The 14151-nt window shown below is 40.2% G+C and overlaps 1 protein-coding gene across 3 annotated transcripts in view; it reads left to right on the forward strand.

The window, feature by feature from the left end:
• KCNQ3 (potassium voltage-gated channel subfamily Q member 3) overlaps window positions 1-9653 on the forward strand; it is a 193607-nt gene extending 183954 nt beyond the window's left edge. For 2 of the 3 annotated variants that reach the window (XM_066175777.1, XM_066175795.1), the window contains one exon: window positions 274-6396. In XM_066175777.1, coding sequence (XP_066031874.1) covers window positions 274-1011 — 738 coding nt within the window. In that variant the 3' untranslated portion in view covers window positions 1012-6396. Of the gene's footprint in view, window positions 1-273; window positions 6397-9610 lie in introns of those variants that run through there. The other variant, XM_066175786.1, reaches the window with a different exon arrangement.
• The last annotated feature ends 4498 nt before the right edge of the window (window positions 9654-14151 follow it).

Genomic DNA, 14151 nt, shown 5'->3' on the forward strand with positions numbered 1-14151 from the left:
TGTTGGACACTGTACTGCTAAATATCCAGCAAGACTAAGAATTTTTTTGGCACAGTTCATAGGGATGGATCTTCTTATTCTTTAGAGGCATTTAGAGGATAGACTGTCATCCATTTCAGCCCAGCTGCTGGGGGAAGGTCATGGTTATTGTATGTACCTCCATAACCAATAAACATGGCAGCACAGCATTGGTAGGGGCAGTGCACGTATGGAATCACGGACTCTTTTTGAACTACTGACTTGAGGCAATATCATGACATTGGTGTTTTTCAGGTAAATGACATGGGGAAGAAACTGGATTTTCTTGTTGATATGCATATGCATCACATGGAACAGCTGCAGATACAAGTTGCTGAGATAAGTCCTTTGAAAGAAACTGCTTCTCCTGCAAGGGAGAAGAGAGAAGAAAACAAATATTCTGAATTAAAAACAATAATATACAAATACACTGAGCAGTGTTCTCGTGAAACTCCTTACAACTTCCAGCAGGTTCCAGTCAACAAAGTCACCCCCTATGGTTTCTCAGCACGGGGTCATATGGCTCACTCTCAACCTTTATCAATAGGTGGGCAAAACTCTGGCAAACTGCAAGCCGCACCTTCCTCAACTTCATATGCAGAAAGGCCAACAGTTTTGCCTATATTTACATTAATGGACTCCCAGGTTAGCTACCACTCCCAAGGGGAGCTGCAAAGCCCTTACTCAGATAAGGTGTCTCCGAGGCAGAGGAGGAGCCTGACGAGAGACAGCGACACTCCCTTGTCCCTTCTCTCCGTCAACCACGAGGAACTGGAGCGCTCCCCGAGTGGCTTCAGCATCTCCCAGGAGAGGGATGACTTCCCGTTCGGCCCCAACGGGGGCTCTGCCTGGATGAGGGAGAAACGCTACCTGGCAGAGGGGGAGACTGACACAGACACAGACCCTTTCACACCGAGTGGCTCCATGCCTTTGTCCTCCACAGGAGATGGGATTTCAGATTCCATATGGACCCCGTCAAACAAGCCAGTTTAAAAGCGCGTGTGGGGGCAGTCACTGGTTGACTTCTCCTTGTAATGTAAGCATACTTTGTATATCTCACTTACTCTACACCCAAAGCTTACTAGTTCAAAACAACAATGGCTGCATAAGATGCATGTGATATTAGTGGTAGTCATTCTGCACCATTTCATACAATTTACTGATGCAGTTTTTTTCATGCTACCAAAACTAAGGAGCTTAGTTTTGAGCATGGTTTGCATGACTTTGCCCTATATAAATGGTACAGCTGATTTCTTCCATGATACATATCTATCTGGTACTCTTCAATACAACAATGGTGAATTGATAACAGACAAGATACAGTGGTCCTTGCTACATTTTGTAAACAGAGCAGCAAAATAAAAAGATTTTCAGGAACAATATCTCTTTGTGGAAACTTAACGTCTGAATCATTTTCCAATATAAGCAAGTCAATCTCTAATCAACCAAGCAAAAAACTTCTAATATCAAAAGCAGGGAAAAAGTTGAGTTAAAGTATGACCTTATTGAAGTGGTTTTGTGAACTAAATGTTTCTTATGTGATCTCTTAAATAATTACCCCTGAAATACAATGTTGAAATGAAATTAAGGGTAGGATTTTACATCATCAGAGCCACCTCCTGGGATCAATCATAGGTATTTATTTATTGTAAAATGTAAATAGAAATCCCTCAAACTGCTTTGAAAATCTTCACTAGTGTTTATAAAATTGCTCAAAGTAGGATTATAATGGTTTTTTTTAGAAAATCTTTTGCTAAGTCTATTTACTACTTATGGGGCCAAAGTTTCTTAGTTACAAAAATAAGGTTGTTCAGCGTAGGGCACTCCAGGTTTATACACTCCACTCTTCTATTGACTTAGGTGCTGCTAAGTAAGATGCGTAATGTAACTCAGCCTCAGTTAATTGGGAGTTACACTTCCACACATGCTCACAGGTTGAATGGCTCAATTCTGTAATATTTGCCAAGTGCTTTGAACTCCTCAGATGTGCAGAAAATTGCTGTTCTCTCCCCTGCAAGTCCCACAGTATGAGATGCTGCCAGGATCTGTTTCTCTCTGTTTACCTTTTCTCTTGGAAATGGAGTGTTCCAAATCCATGAATGTGTGCTATATTTAAGATTAATGTATGAATAAATAATCACCATTTTTGTTATGTGTCCCTGAGCAACAGAGAGATAAGTATGCTCCCTAGACCTCAGCCAATTTTTTTTTTTTTTAAATGGAAGTTGGAAATTATTGAGAAGGAAGAGACCAGGAAAATCAGATATCAGTCAATGTGTCCATGAAATACCATCCATGTGATGTCCAGCTTGATGGCTGTACACTCTTTCCAGCTGGTGGGAAATAAAGGAGTACAGTCAGTGAGCACAGGATACAGGAATCAAGGCACACATCAACTTTAGGATGAGATTGATCTCACCTTTAACTCAGTTATCTGCAATGACTGAATGTCTACCAACTTCAAAGAGAGCAGAGGGTGACTTGCTTAGATGTCAGATGATCAGAGACCACACAGTCAGTGTTAAGGCTCTCACCTCTCCCCCACCGATCCAAGGTGCAGCCTCTCTGGCATGGCTCATCCCCACCTCATGTCCAGAGCAACACCTGTCACTCCACAAAATGACTTCCCCACTGTGGCCAGGGCACTGACCAACAAAGATGCAAGGATTTGGCCCAAATGAGATGTTAGAAGAGGGACTTTCTGTAGAGACTGTTTGTATTACATTGCAGCTGCACAACTGAGCATCCTTGGCATGTCCAGTCAGAGCCAAGAACACCTTACTGGGCTTCCCAGTGCTGACTGGGTTTTGCACAGCCCTGGACAGAGAGCATTGCAATGGACAATATTTTGTTGGGTTTTTCTGACCATAGTAAACTTTTGGTTTAATTCCTCAGTATTGTTGACATCTCATAACAGTCATTCCATCCAGGGACCTTCAGTTCTTTCCCAGATGTGGGCATTGCCTTCATCTTTATTGTTTGCTCTCCATTGGAAGAGACATCTAAAGGATTAGGATCTTCTTACTTCTTCTGATTCTTTAGCTAAATCATGATTCATCCTTCTGGGATGGACCTTCAGGGAGAACAAATTGCTGTTGTTACTAGATTAAATACTGCAGACCAGTAAAGTAGGCAATTACAGCCTTTGAAGACTGGGCTGAGTCCATGGAGCTGTTCTGCAGCCAGTAACTATGATGGTATGAGGCGCAATTTTGGTAATTACTTAATTGACAAAATAGCATTGACCTGAAATATAATCTATGTTTGGCACAGTTTTGTGGCTAAATTTGCAAAGAACAAAACTAAATGACCGAAGTGAAATTGGTTATAATTTGACATATTGAGAAGGATTCTTTGGCTTTTGCAATATTTGGAAATACCTGTGTTGTACCCGTTGCAGACTTTCTGAAATAGTGATGGATGTCTGTGGCAACTTGTGAGATTTAACCTCACATGACAAGAGAATGGAAAAGAATGAGAAAGTATTTTAACATTGCTACACTTCTGAAGTTGATGTAAGTGTGTGCTAGACAAGCCTGCCTCAGTTTTCTTGTATGTCAAGGGCCTGTCCTTCCTACTGATTTCATCTGAGTTTGTTCCTTCTCTAAATGCTTTCTAGATCTAAGCAATCAAAAATCAGGGGATCCAAAAAGAACGTGCAGACTGATCAAGTTGTTTGTGACTGTCTTTGACAGTGGCTATGCCATGCAGTTCCCTATCCAACTCCCACTGAAATTCTTCAGTTCAGGTTTCTGTTCTCTTCCATGGCAGGTCATATGAAATGAATCTTTTCTCAGTATTAAACCCAGTTGAAAATCCATAAATAACCTCCTTATAAAGGTATGTTCTTTCCAAGAAAAAATCCAAGCGAGGGCAGAGACTTGGATGAATATTCACCTGCACACAGAATACAACCCCAGCGCAAGCAGGATTTGGGCTTCCCTGCATTCTGCACTCTTAGCAGCTCAACCGTCTTGAAGTTAGTATTTTCTCTGGCCTGCAAACGCCAGTTTACAATATGCATCTTAAAGGTGTCATGCCAGGTATTTGTAGCCACACCATGAAATATTTAATTATGCCAGACAAGATCTGCTTCGTCTTAAGAAGCACTAGTGATAAACTCAGCAAGATCCTCTGCAGTGGACATCTGTGGGTCCTGTATAGGAGATCCAGGAAATGAGACAGGCAGATCTGATTAGCCTATTTTAATCTCTATTTTTCCTTCTTAGCACTGAAATCTGTCACTGCTCTGTTCATAAGGGTTTTGTTCTTAGGAGTTCTCTGGCCTTTACATCATCAGGATTAAAAATAGGGCATCCATCAGTTCTGCTGTCTGTGCTTACAATGGATACGTGTCAAGGTGCCACCAACAAGGTGAGATCGGGAGACCATCCCTGATCTGGGGTGTGCACACAAACTTCATCAGGCTCCAATCAGGGTGAGTCCAGGCAGTGCATCCACCTTGGAATGCAGTTTATGTGCTGGCCATAGGTACTGGACAAAGCAAAATAAACTATGTGTGATCCCAGTAACATTAAGAAGGTCAAGACCTGTTTCCACACCCAGGGAATCTCTATTCACAATTTCAATTGAGAAAGGCATCTGGGTCACTAATAGTCTTTGTAAGAGGAATTAATTAGGTTTACACTTTCTTCTGCATGATGTTTCAGTTAAAGAGTTATCAATTCTCTTTGGGTCAAATCTTTCTAGCATCTTGAGTGAAACTAGCACTTTGTTTGCATGTACTTAATATTAAAAAGTGTTACTGACTTTGTTGACTCTCATCTCATTTCAGACCTTGAGACATTTTTTGTAATTTGAAACTGTGGAGCTTTTCTCTGCTCTCCTTGAAGTAAGTTAGAAAACTTCTCACAGTGATGCACTGGGAGTAGGGCTGGGTTCTAATCTGCTTTTATTTATAAATTTCCTTGTGAAGGACAGCACTGATCTGGAGACATTTTTCTTGGCTACATTTCAAGAGAGATTTTTAGTCCCTAACAAATGCCACATGTTTGGAAGTTTTCAAAAAGGTGAATCTGTGTTTACATTGTGTGCCTCTCTTTGCAGCATTATTATCAATTTAGCTTCCTCATTTTAGATGCAAACTGGAATTATTTGATTAAGGCAAAAGTGAATGCTTAGTTGAAGTATGAAGGTATGAGAAATGTGGTTTATGCTGTACTTAAGGAGTTGGCACTTTAAAAAAAAAAATCTAGTCAGATAATGGCTGTTGTCCTTGCCTTAGCTTTTCCCTGCCCTGAATTTATCAGTCTGGCTCATATCAAAATAAAAAGGAATTCAACTCATGGAGAGATTGATTAAAAAGTCCCCAAATGGTCTTAGGCTATATTTGCTCTGTTTTTATCTGTAACGTTGCTGCATTATTACGGTCCAGAGTGGAAATAGCTTAAAATTTTTCTGCTGCAAACGGTGGCCCACGAGTGCTGCAAACTAAAGCCCACCCAAATCTGGGGGCTGCTGCCTTGTGACCTTCACACAGCACCAAGGTCCAGCCAGTTTGCAAGATCACAGCCTAAAGCAATCAGAAAACGCAGAGTAAGAGCACCCTCATCCCTGCTGGGAGCCCAGCTGCTGCAGAGGTGTCACATGTGCTTAGGTGAGAACTAAATCCTTCCTGCTCACTGCAGTGCACGCGAGGAAAGAGCTGGATCTGGATTCCTTGCACCCCACAGCTCCCACACTAAGCTCTAGGTGCCTAAGAGCTGCAAACCTAAGTTTCCTACAGCACCTCATGAATTGGGTGGGATGTCACTTTTTCAAGAGTCCAGCTGGATATGAATGTTCAGTTTGAAGATTATTTTAAGAGGTGCAGAGGAAAAAGAGGCATTTTCTAGTGTTTTTAGCGGGGCATTCTGGGAATGATCCTGGGTATCACTTTTCCGTCTGTTTTTTTAGGCTGTAAGATTTGATCTTTGCCAATTCAGCTTTGAGTAGCTTCCCTCTGAAGTTAGCTGAAGCAAAATACTGAGAATGGGATCCTATTTCCCTCATGAAGAACACGCTGAGACTGAAGGTTACATAGCTAACTGTATTTTGTTTTCTAGTTATGGCATCTTATTATTACTAGTATTTGTGCCTTGCTCACTGAAATTTTCTCCATGCTACAAAGATGCTTTTCAGATTCTGGCTGACAAGGGAACACAACTTTTATACAAGTGGCCTTTAGTGCTCTTTATAATATTATTTATTGTAATTTTTAAACTGTATGTGTAATTTCTATTCTGGCACTGTCCAATATTTGAATAAATTTAATATGTTTATTTCAATATATTATGCAAACAATACTTCTTAACTGATTTTTTTTATGTTCTGTCTTTAAAAACTGCACCACTTAATAATAAATAGAAATTTCAATTATGATGTGGATGAATTTATTTTCATTTAAATCTTAATATCTTCACATGTATTCAAATTGCCAAATGTACCCCCAGCAGAGACATTGGCAAAGACTCTTTTGATTTCATCTAGGCAGGACTAAACTCAGCTACAAGTAGGTTTTATGTGGCTTCCACAGCCAGCCCTGTCAACACAGAGTAGATCCCATTATTTGTGACATCTTTTGATTTAGTGGCCATGTAATGGCCATGATTTACTGGCTTTGAGTATACATGTTGGGGAAAATGAGAGGTGGGGGAAAATAAATTCATATTGGAGACATTAATGTGCTAAAATATTACGAAATTGCAAACAAAATATAGAGAGAACACAGTAATGGCACAAGCATGATCAGAATATCCCCTGAAGGGAATTTGCTTGAATTCTGCCCCTGGTTCTGTTGCTGCATTTCTGTATGGTCCTGTGTCTGAATGAGACATGAAGAGAAACAGGTGAAACATCAACTCTTCCCAAAAGTTTAGCTGGACACAGAGAGGTATTTTAAAGGCATTCTCTGTGGCTTCAGTTTCATGGCTGTCACCAAGGAATCAGCTCTGCTGAGCACTTGAAATACAACCTAAAAAAAGGTTTTTTTAATTTTTTGTGGTCGGTAAAAAAAAAAATTCAACATTTATGCCATGTCTTATCCCACTTCTAAATCACTGTAAAGTGGGAATAATTAAAAGATCCTTTCATAGTGCAACGTTGAATTGTAGTGCTTTTGAGTCTGTTTGTTTGTTTCAAATTATTCAATTTAAATAAAAGTAATAACTAAATAAGAAATAGGGTGAATGTCAGGCTCTTACAGCCAAGTTCTATTTTTTCCAAAGATTGACAGTTTGTGTTTTTAAAAACTAATGCACCAGAGTGTGGAATACTGAACGTTTTGTGATTCAGGGCTTTCTCAAGTGTCTTCACTTTTATAGACAATTTTACCCTGCATTATCATTCCTGCCTTAGCAGTGAATGTCCCAGCTTGAACTGGAGAGCTTGATCTGAGCCTTGCAGCTGCCAGGGACAGCAATGACATGTACCTGAGGATTTCACAGACACAACAGGGGAACCACTCAGCTTTTGTTCACCCGAACTGAAAGGTATTGCATTAAAATTTCCCCTTGGCTGTCACCCAAAGACTGGAGCCTGACAAATCACTGGATTTCAGCAAGGCATTAGGTCAGATCTTTTAAGAAATGGACTCTGTCCTAGGGTCTAAAATGGCAGGAAGGTGTGATACCTCTTCTCAGGCAAAGCCCTGCTTATATCCAGGGATGCAGCCTGTACTTACCTCTTTATGAGACTTTGGGGATCTTATACAATTGTCCCCCACCTAAGAAGAATAAGACTTAAGGTCAGCAGTTTAGAAAGGGTAAAAATTGAGTCCAGTATGGCTCCAGCAACAGTGTCAAGAGTGGAATTTTCTCAGTATATCCTTCTGTGTCTTTGCAGGATGCTTTGATTTTTAAGACTCGCCAGGGCAAAATGGTTGCTTGATTAACATAGAGCATCCTCTTGGAACACAGATCATCTTCTTGGACTACAGAGAGGGGATGGGATCAGGAAAGCCAAATCCCATGGCAGAGAGCAGCAGGAGAGCTAGACATTATTTAAAGAAATTGCCCTCTAAGATAATGGCTGGAAGTCCAGTGGGTTTGGGACAGCACCACAGCTTTTCTCCTGCTTCTTTGTGTCAGGTGCAGATGGACAGCAGAATATAGACCAGAGATCATGAAAAAAGGTGTAATATGTGCTATGAATGTTTTGGCAGATTTGATGGGATCAATTACATCTCTGACACATATCCTATCAGAAATAAAATAATTGAATAAGTCATTAAATATTTTTCTAAGTAAGTTCTGGACTGCTGAAATTTCTTGGTACCTAATCAAGGCCTTATGAGGATTATGTTTAAAAATGACAAATGCTTGATCACAAACTAACATCTTTGAAAACCCCCAAGGAGCAGTGCATAGAGTTGTGTAAAAATCTCATGTATTGTAACTCACACGCAGAGAAGAAAACCACTAGGACTTCATGCCTCTCACCACTACACATTTTCACAATCTCCATGGCTCCTTTTTTTTACTTTCTCTCCTTTTAATCCCTCAAGAGTGTACTTGAATTAAAAAAAAAAAAAAATTGACAGTATCAGACACTTCAAAAGAAAGCTTTCCCTACTTCAGACTAGTAAATATACAAAACATTCTTACCGAAAACCATTTTGTAGAATGTGCATTCTGTTCAGGAAGAATTGTGGTTTAAGTACCAATGTTAGTGAAACGTTGATAAGAAAAATTAAAGCAAAAAATATGTAAAGGAACGAAACTATTCTAAATACATGTTCTGAAATGGGAAAGAAATTCTATGAATGGGAATAAATGCATGTTTATGTATATAACTATATATCTGGCGTTCTACAAAGCAAAGTGCTTGATTCTGCACTTGTGTCAAAACAACCTCCTGCAGTGCTCCAGGCTGGGGGCTGAGTGACTGAAAAGCTCCCAGTGGGAAAGGCCATGAGGTGCTGGTCTAAAGCAGCTGAACATGAGCACAACTTGAGTGCCTGGGTGGCCAAGAAGGCCGGTGACACCTGGCCTGTGACAGCAACAGTGTCACCAGAAGGACCAGGGCAGTGATTGTTGGCCTGTGCTGGGCACTGGTGAGGCCACACCTCAAATCCTGTATCCAGTTTTGGGCCCTCCATGACAAGAAACACATCAAGGGGCTGGAGTGTGTCCAGAGAAGGACAATGGAGCTGGGGAAGGGTCTGGAGCACAAGTCTGAGCAGGAACAGCTGAGGGACCTGGGGGTGTTCAACCTGGAGAAAAAGAGGCTCGGGGGGAACCTTATCACTCTCTACAACTGCCTGAAAGGTGTCTGTACTCAGGGGGGGTCAGTCTCTTCTCCCAGGTAACAAGAGAAAGGCAAAGAGGAAATGGCCTCAAGTTGTGCCAAGGGAGGTTTAGATTGGATATTAGGAACAATTTCTGCAATGGAAGGTTTGTCAAACACTGGAACGGGATGTCATGGAAGTGTCCAGGGAATCACCAGCCCTAGAGATATGTAAAAAAATGTGTAGATGTGGCACTTGGGGATGTGGTTTAGTGGTGGACTTGGCAGTGCTGGGTTAATGGTTGGACTCAATGATCTTAGAGGTCTTTTCCAAACATAATAATTCCGTGTTTCTTTTTGCTTTTAGGAGATGAAATGTTATTCTTCTGAAGAAAGATAGACAAAGAAACAGTAATACATTTAGAGAATTATCCTTAATAAAACTTGTGCCAAAAATAAATATAATAGAAAGATATTGGTAAAATCTGAAATTAAAGCTTCATAGAGCTAGTACATTTCTTGATAAAATAAACGAAATATCTTGTAAAATTGTAATGGTAGAGGACTAACAGAGAAGTGTTGAAGTGCAATCAGTTTTTTTCAGAACGAATGAAATTTACTCAAATGATACTTTAATAAAAAAAAATTGCTTAGCAACTGCTCAAAGATGCTTTCATGGAAACATTTTCCACAGAACAATTAAGTGTAACTGAAAATAAAACTTCAATGCTCTGGAGTAAACTTGGGTTAAGTTTGCTTCTTTGCACTTTATTTAAAAACAGCATTTCCTTCTCTCTCGCACATCTGCATCTGGTGAGAGAGAGGCACAGCTGGATTTGTGTTTTCTAACAAGGTAAATCAGACAGGTTTGCGAGGTGCTTTAGGTACCACAGTGCTCCAGATGCCACAGCTCATCTTTTAGGGCAGAGATGGTTCATAGCTCAGCCAGGGAGGAGGGTGGTCATACCTGAGGACCCTGATCAGGTCATACCTGAGGGTGGCCATATCTGGTCACACCAAGACAGAGCAGGTGGGGAGGGGGAAGCTGCCTCATGCCACTGGCTGAGGTCACAGGAATGTATGGCTGGAGCTCTTGCAGTCACTTACACATACTGCAGTTTCTATAGAGAAATGTGTGTTTTTAATCATGTCTAAAGACTTAAGAAAAGCCAGAAGGAAGAAGTAGTGCATTGCTTTCACTCTGTGCTCTCAGCCCGCAGAGAGGAAGAGCTCCTACAGCGAGGCTTCATTTTCTCCATCCTTACCAAAATGTCACACCACAGTGTCTCTTACACATAAATCACAGGCATTTCCTTGAATCTCTGATTATTTAAATTTCATTAGCAGGGCCGTACTCTGTGCAACCTTCAGCAAATGGATGCATTTACTAAGTAATTTATATGAATTGTGGGTCTATACTGTGTTACTAAGAGACACTAAAAATGTCTTCTTTTCCTGTTCTGGATTTCTGGGATGCTAGTTATGGACACAGTGCTGCCACACAAAGGAATGCTGGAAAAAGGAGGCAGGTAAAGACTATACTCCTGAGAAAGCTACTTGCTCAGAGGGATGTTCTGAGTGAAAACACAGCATTGTCCCCAAGAGTCCAAGTTGGGGCTGAACAAAAGCCCCCTCCTGGGTCACCTGAGCATTGCTCAGCAGCTGAGGAAAGTTAAAATTACAGAGTCCCAGGGTAAAACACAGCATGAGGCAAAACCTGCTGAAAGTCTAATTATCCTCATAGGCAAACATCAAACGGCTGGAACTGATCCCAGCGCACACATTTTCCTGGCTATACCTGGTTTTGTCAGCTGTTACAGAGAGGACTTTCATCCCAGCCTTCTTGATGTGATATTGAGCAACTAGTAATTAAGTTAGTAAAAGTCAGTCTTGTCAAAGAAAAGGTGCTTCCATATTCCTCCAGCTGCAGCATTCAGTCACAAGTCTCAAAAATTTTCCTTTTTTCACAGCAGTAAATTCCATATAGAATTAAATAATACTAGATGCAGTGACACCCCACCATATAATTTTTTTTTGTGAAAGACAGAGTGAGCGAAAACAAGGAAAAATTGTGCATGCATGTGCACAGATGTGTGGGCATTTTATTGACCAGCTACAGCTCTGTTAAATGAGGCTGCAGTTGCCTTGCAGCATCTGAAGTTCTTGGTGAAGGCAGGATTGTTAGACAGACAGAAACACAGCTCCACACACGTAAAATGGTCACTAAAGCACTTTTTGTTTCATAATCCATTTAAATTTCATTTATTAATTGCTACAACGTTTTGAGTGATTTCACAAGTTGAAATGTTTGGTGGATTTTGACAAAATTGCAGAGTGGATGATCACTGCCTTTTAACCGTGCTTCATCTGAACTCACTGATTTCAGAGGAATTATTTTCAGCTCACTGGAGTAAATGGGAGCAGAATTTTTCCTACTGTTTCTAACAGTGATCTTCCCTTGGATATTACTAAACATCACTCGGCATCAGTGAAACTGCCTTATGTCATTGCTCTGAGCAGACCTCTCTTCCTTCTTCACCACTTAACCATGATTCCAGGCAACTTTTCCTGTTTTAACTGTCATTTTATTCCTTTTGAGGTTCCACACTCAAGATACACTTCAGGTGTTATCTCTCCCCTCTTGACAATGTCCCTTTTTTGAACTGAAGCATGGCTAAAGCTTTACTAGAGGGGCTCATCCTTGCCTAATTCTCACCATCAAAGATGGCATTGGTCTAATTACAGTAAGCAGAGCTGTTCCTTTAAAAGGGGAAAAAAAAATCATCCACAATTCAATTCTACTGCCAAAAGTAGCTTCCAATCCCCACCTGACCTGCCACAGAGCCTTTCCATGCAGGATTCAACAGGCACTTCGTGTGCTTACGATTGTGTTACCTCTAGTTTTTCCGTCAGGGATTAGGATAACTATTTTCACAGGATTTTAAGGAAAGATTATCAAGCCTGTCCACTCAAAGTTTTTCACAAAGTGTTTATTAAGACCTGGAAATAACTTCCAGTTTTATATAGGCTCTGAAGATAATATTTTTTGTCATGAGAAATCAGGTAAGTTGATATTAACTATTCAAGATCTTGGTGGTTTTGCTTGTACTTTGAGGAAACCATTTCAGCTGTGCTATTAGTGCTCAGTGGAAATGTAGGAAACTGAATGATTTTTTATTAAATGTATATTTATTGCATTTTGTTGCATTCTCACACAAATAAATCTGACCTTAAAAAGTAATTGTATCAATGTAATGAAGCGTGCAGTTGTAACACGGGCATATTTTCACATTAACTTGAAATATCTCTTTAGGCTTGGTGGATGATGGTGTGCTTAAAATGAGACATGACCTTTAGATGTTGCAATTGAATGAAGGTAAGGAAATTCATACTCAAGGACTTTCTTCTTTTACTTCTTTGTTCTCTTAATTTCTGTTCCACTCTGTTAAGCGCGAGGACATGAGGAAACTGCTTGATATTGGAGTGCACTGTTTGTACAGGAAAAATTAAAACAATTCAAACTTCATGGTTACCTGCCACATTAAAAGGAGTTCTACTGAAGCGTAGCTAATAAACACATTGGTTTCAGATTGGTGTTAACCCACAGTAAGAGAGAAGGATTTAATAAGAGGCCTTCATGCGTGTATAAAAGTAATTTGAACTGGATTAAAATCTCCAATTCAGCAGTTCAGGGAACACTGGATCAACAGTTCTAAATAAAATAGATTCTACTATATCATTCAGCTTAAAATAAACAGAGTAGGATTGTTATAGCCAGCAGAGGTGAATGAGAATTTGTAACCAAAGGCTTGACCCCCAGCCTTTATCAGATAAATGTTAGGAAGGAAAACCTTCTCTGAGCCAGTTTGTGGGATTTGTCTGCCTGCTTGGGTCTGTGAGGCACCTGAGCCTTCAGTGCTTGTGAATCTCAGTATAGTCTGAAATGGAAACGATGATTTTGATCTGGAGGACAATGAGGGTTTCATATTTGCAATCTGGACATGTATTTCAGTCATCGCAGTGGAGTCGCTTCAAGAGAGATACAGTTGCAAAGTAATAAAGACTTGTCCCTTATAAATAAAAATTGGATATCGAATAACCAGGGTAACACAAATGTGATGTGTATTGCAAGAGTTAATATGACTAATATTCACATTGCTGAGAGATAAGATGTTTCAGGCAGTTCTAGGAATAGTTGTCACACATGGTTTTGAAAGTTCGTTGGACAGCATAAATTTCAGAGAGTTAATGCTGGAAAAGAATTTTTGGAAGCAGCTAAAAGTTAATGTTTCAAATTTAGATCAAAGTCTCTACCAAATAAGGAGCAAAAGTAGTCCGTTTTGGAGTGATATCCCTAGTATTAAGATTTATCTGCCATTTATTTTTAAGCATTTTCTTCTGGTCAGGGAACACACCAGTGCTAAATCTGGCATTCAAGCAAAACAAATGCTCTCATGAATGGAGGATTTTCCATCATTTTATTCCAACAATACCCAATATTTCTTTTCTAGAAGTAGAACAGGATTTCTCTTACTGTGATCCATTCTTCCAGGTTATGTTTGCCTGTTGTCCCCATTATTAGATGTTTTGCTTGGTTGAGTCTGTAGTGTGATATGGCCAGGTTAATGCCTTCTCTGAATTCCTGCTGGAAATCAGCACTGTGTGTGGAGAAAATTGTGTGTGTTGATTAGCACAGAGGAGAGCTCAGTGGGGAGGACAGCAGGGAACTGACAATTCAGGTGAGCAAGAAAGCTTCACCCAGTGTGTGGGAATGCTTCCAAGCACAATTTATCTTGCTCTATTCTGCTTGTATATTTACACCTTTTCTCTCTCTCCTAAAATAGATGATCCCTTCATGTGTCAATCTTCTTGCCTCTTCTCTGTCTTTTAGGAATGTGGTCTCTCCAG

The sequence above is a fragment of the Chamaea fasciata genome, unplaced genomic scaffold (genome assembly GCF_029207755.1).
Source record: "Chamaea fasciata isolate MVZ Bird 193981 ecotype frontalis unplaced genomic scaffold, bChaFas1.0.hap1 SCAF_1, whole genome shotgun sequence".
NCBI classification, from domain to species: domain Eukaryota; kingdom Metazoa; phylum Chordata; class Aves; order Passeriformes; family Sylviidae; genus Chamaea; species Chamaea fasciata.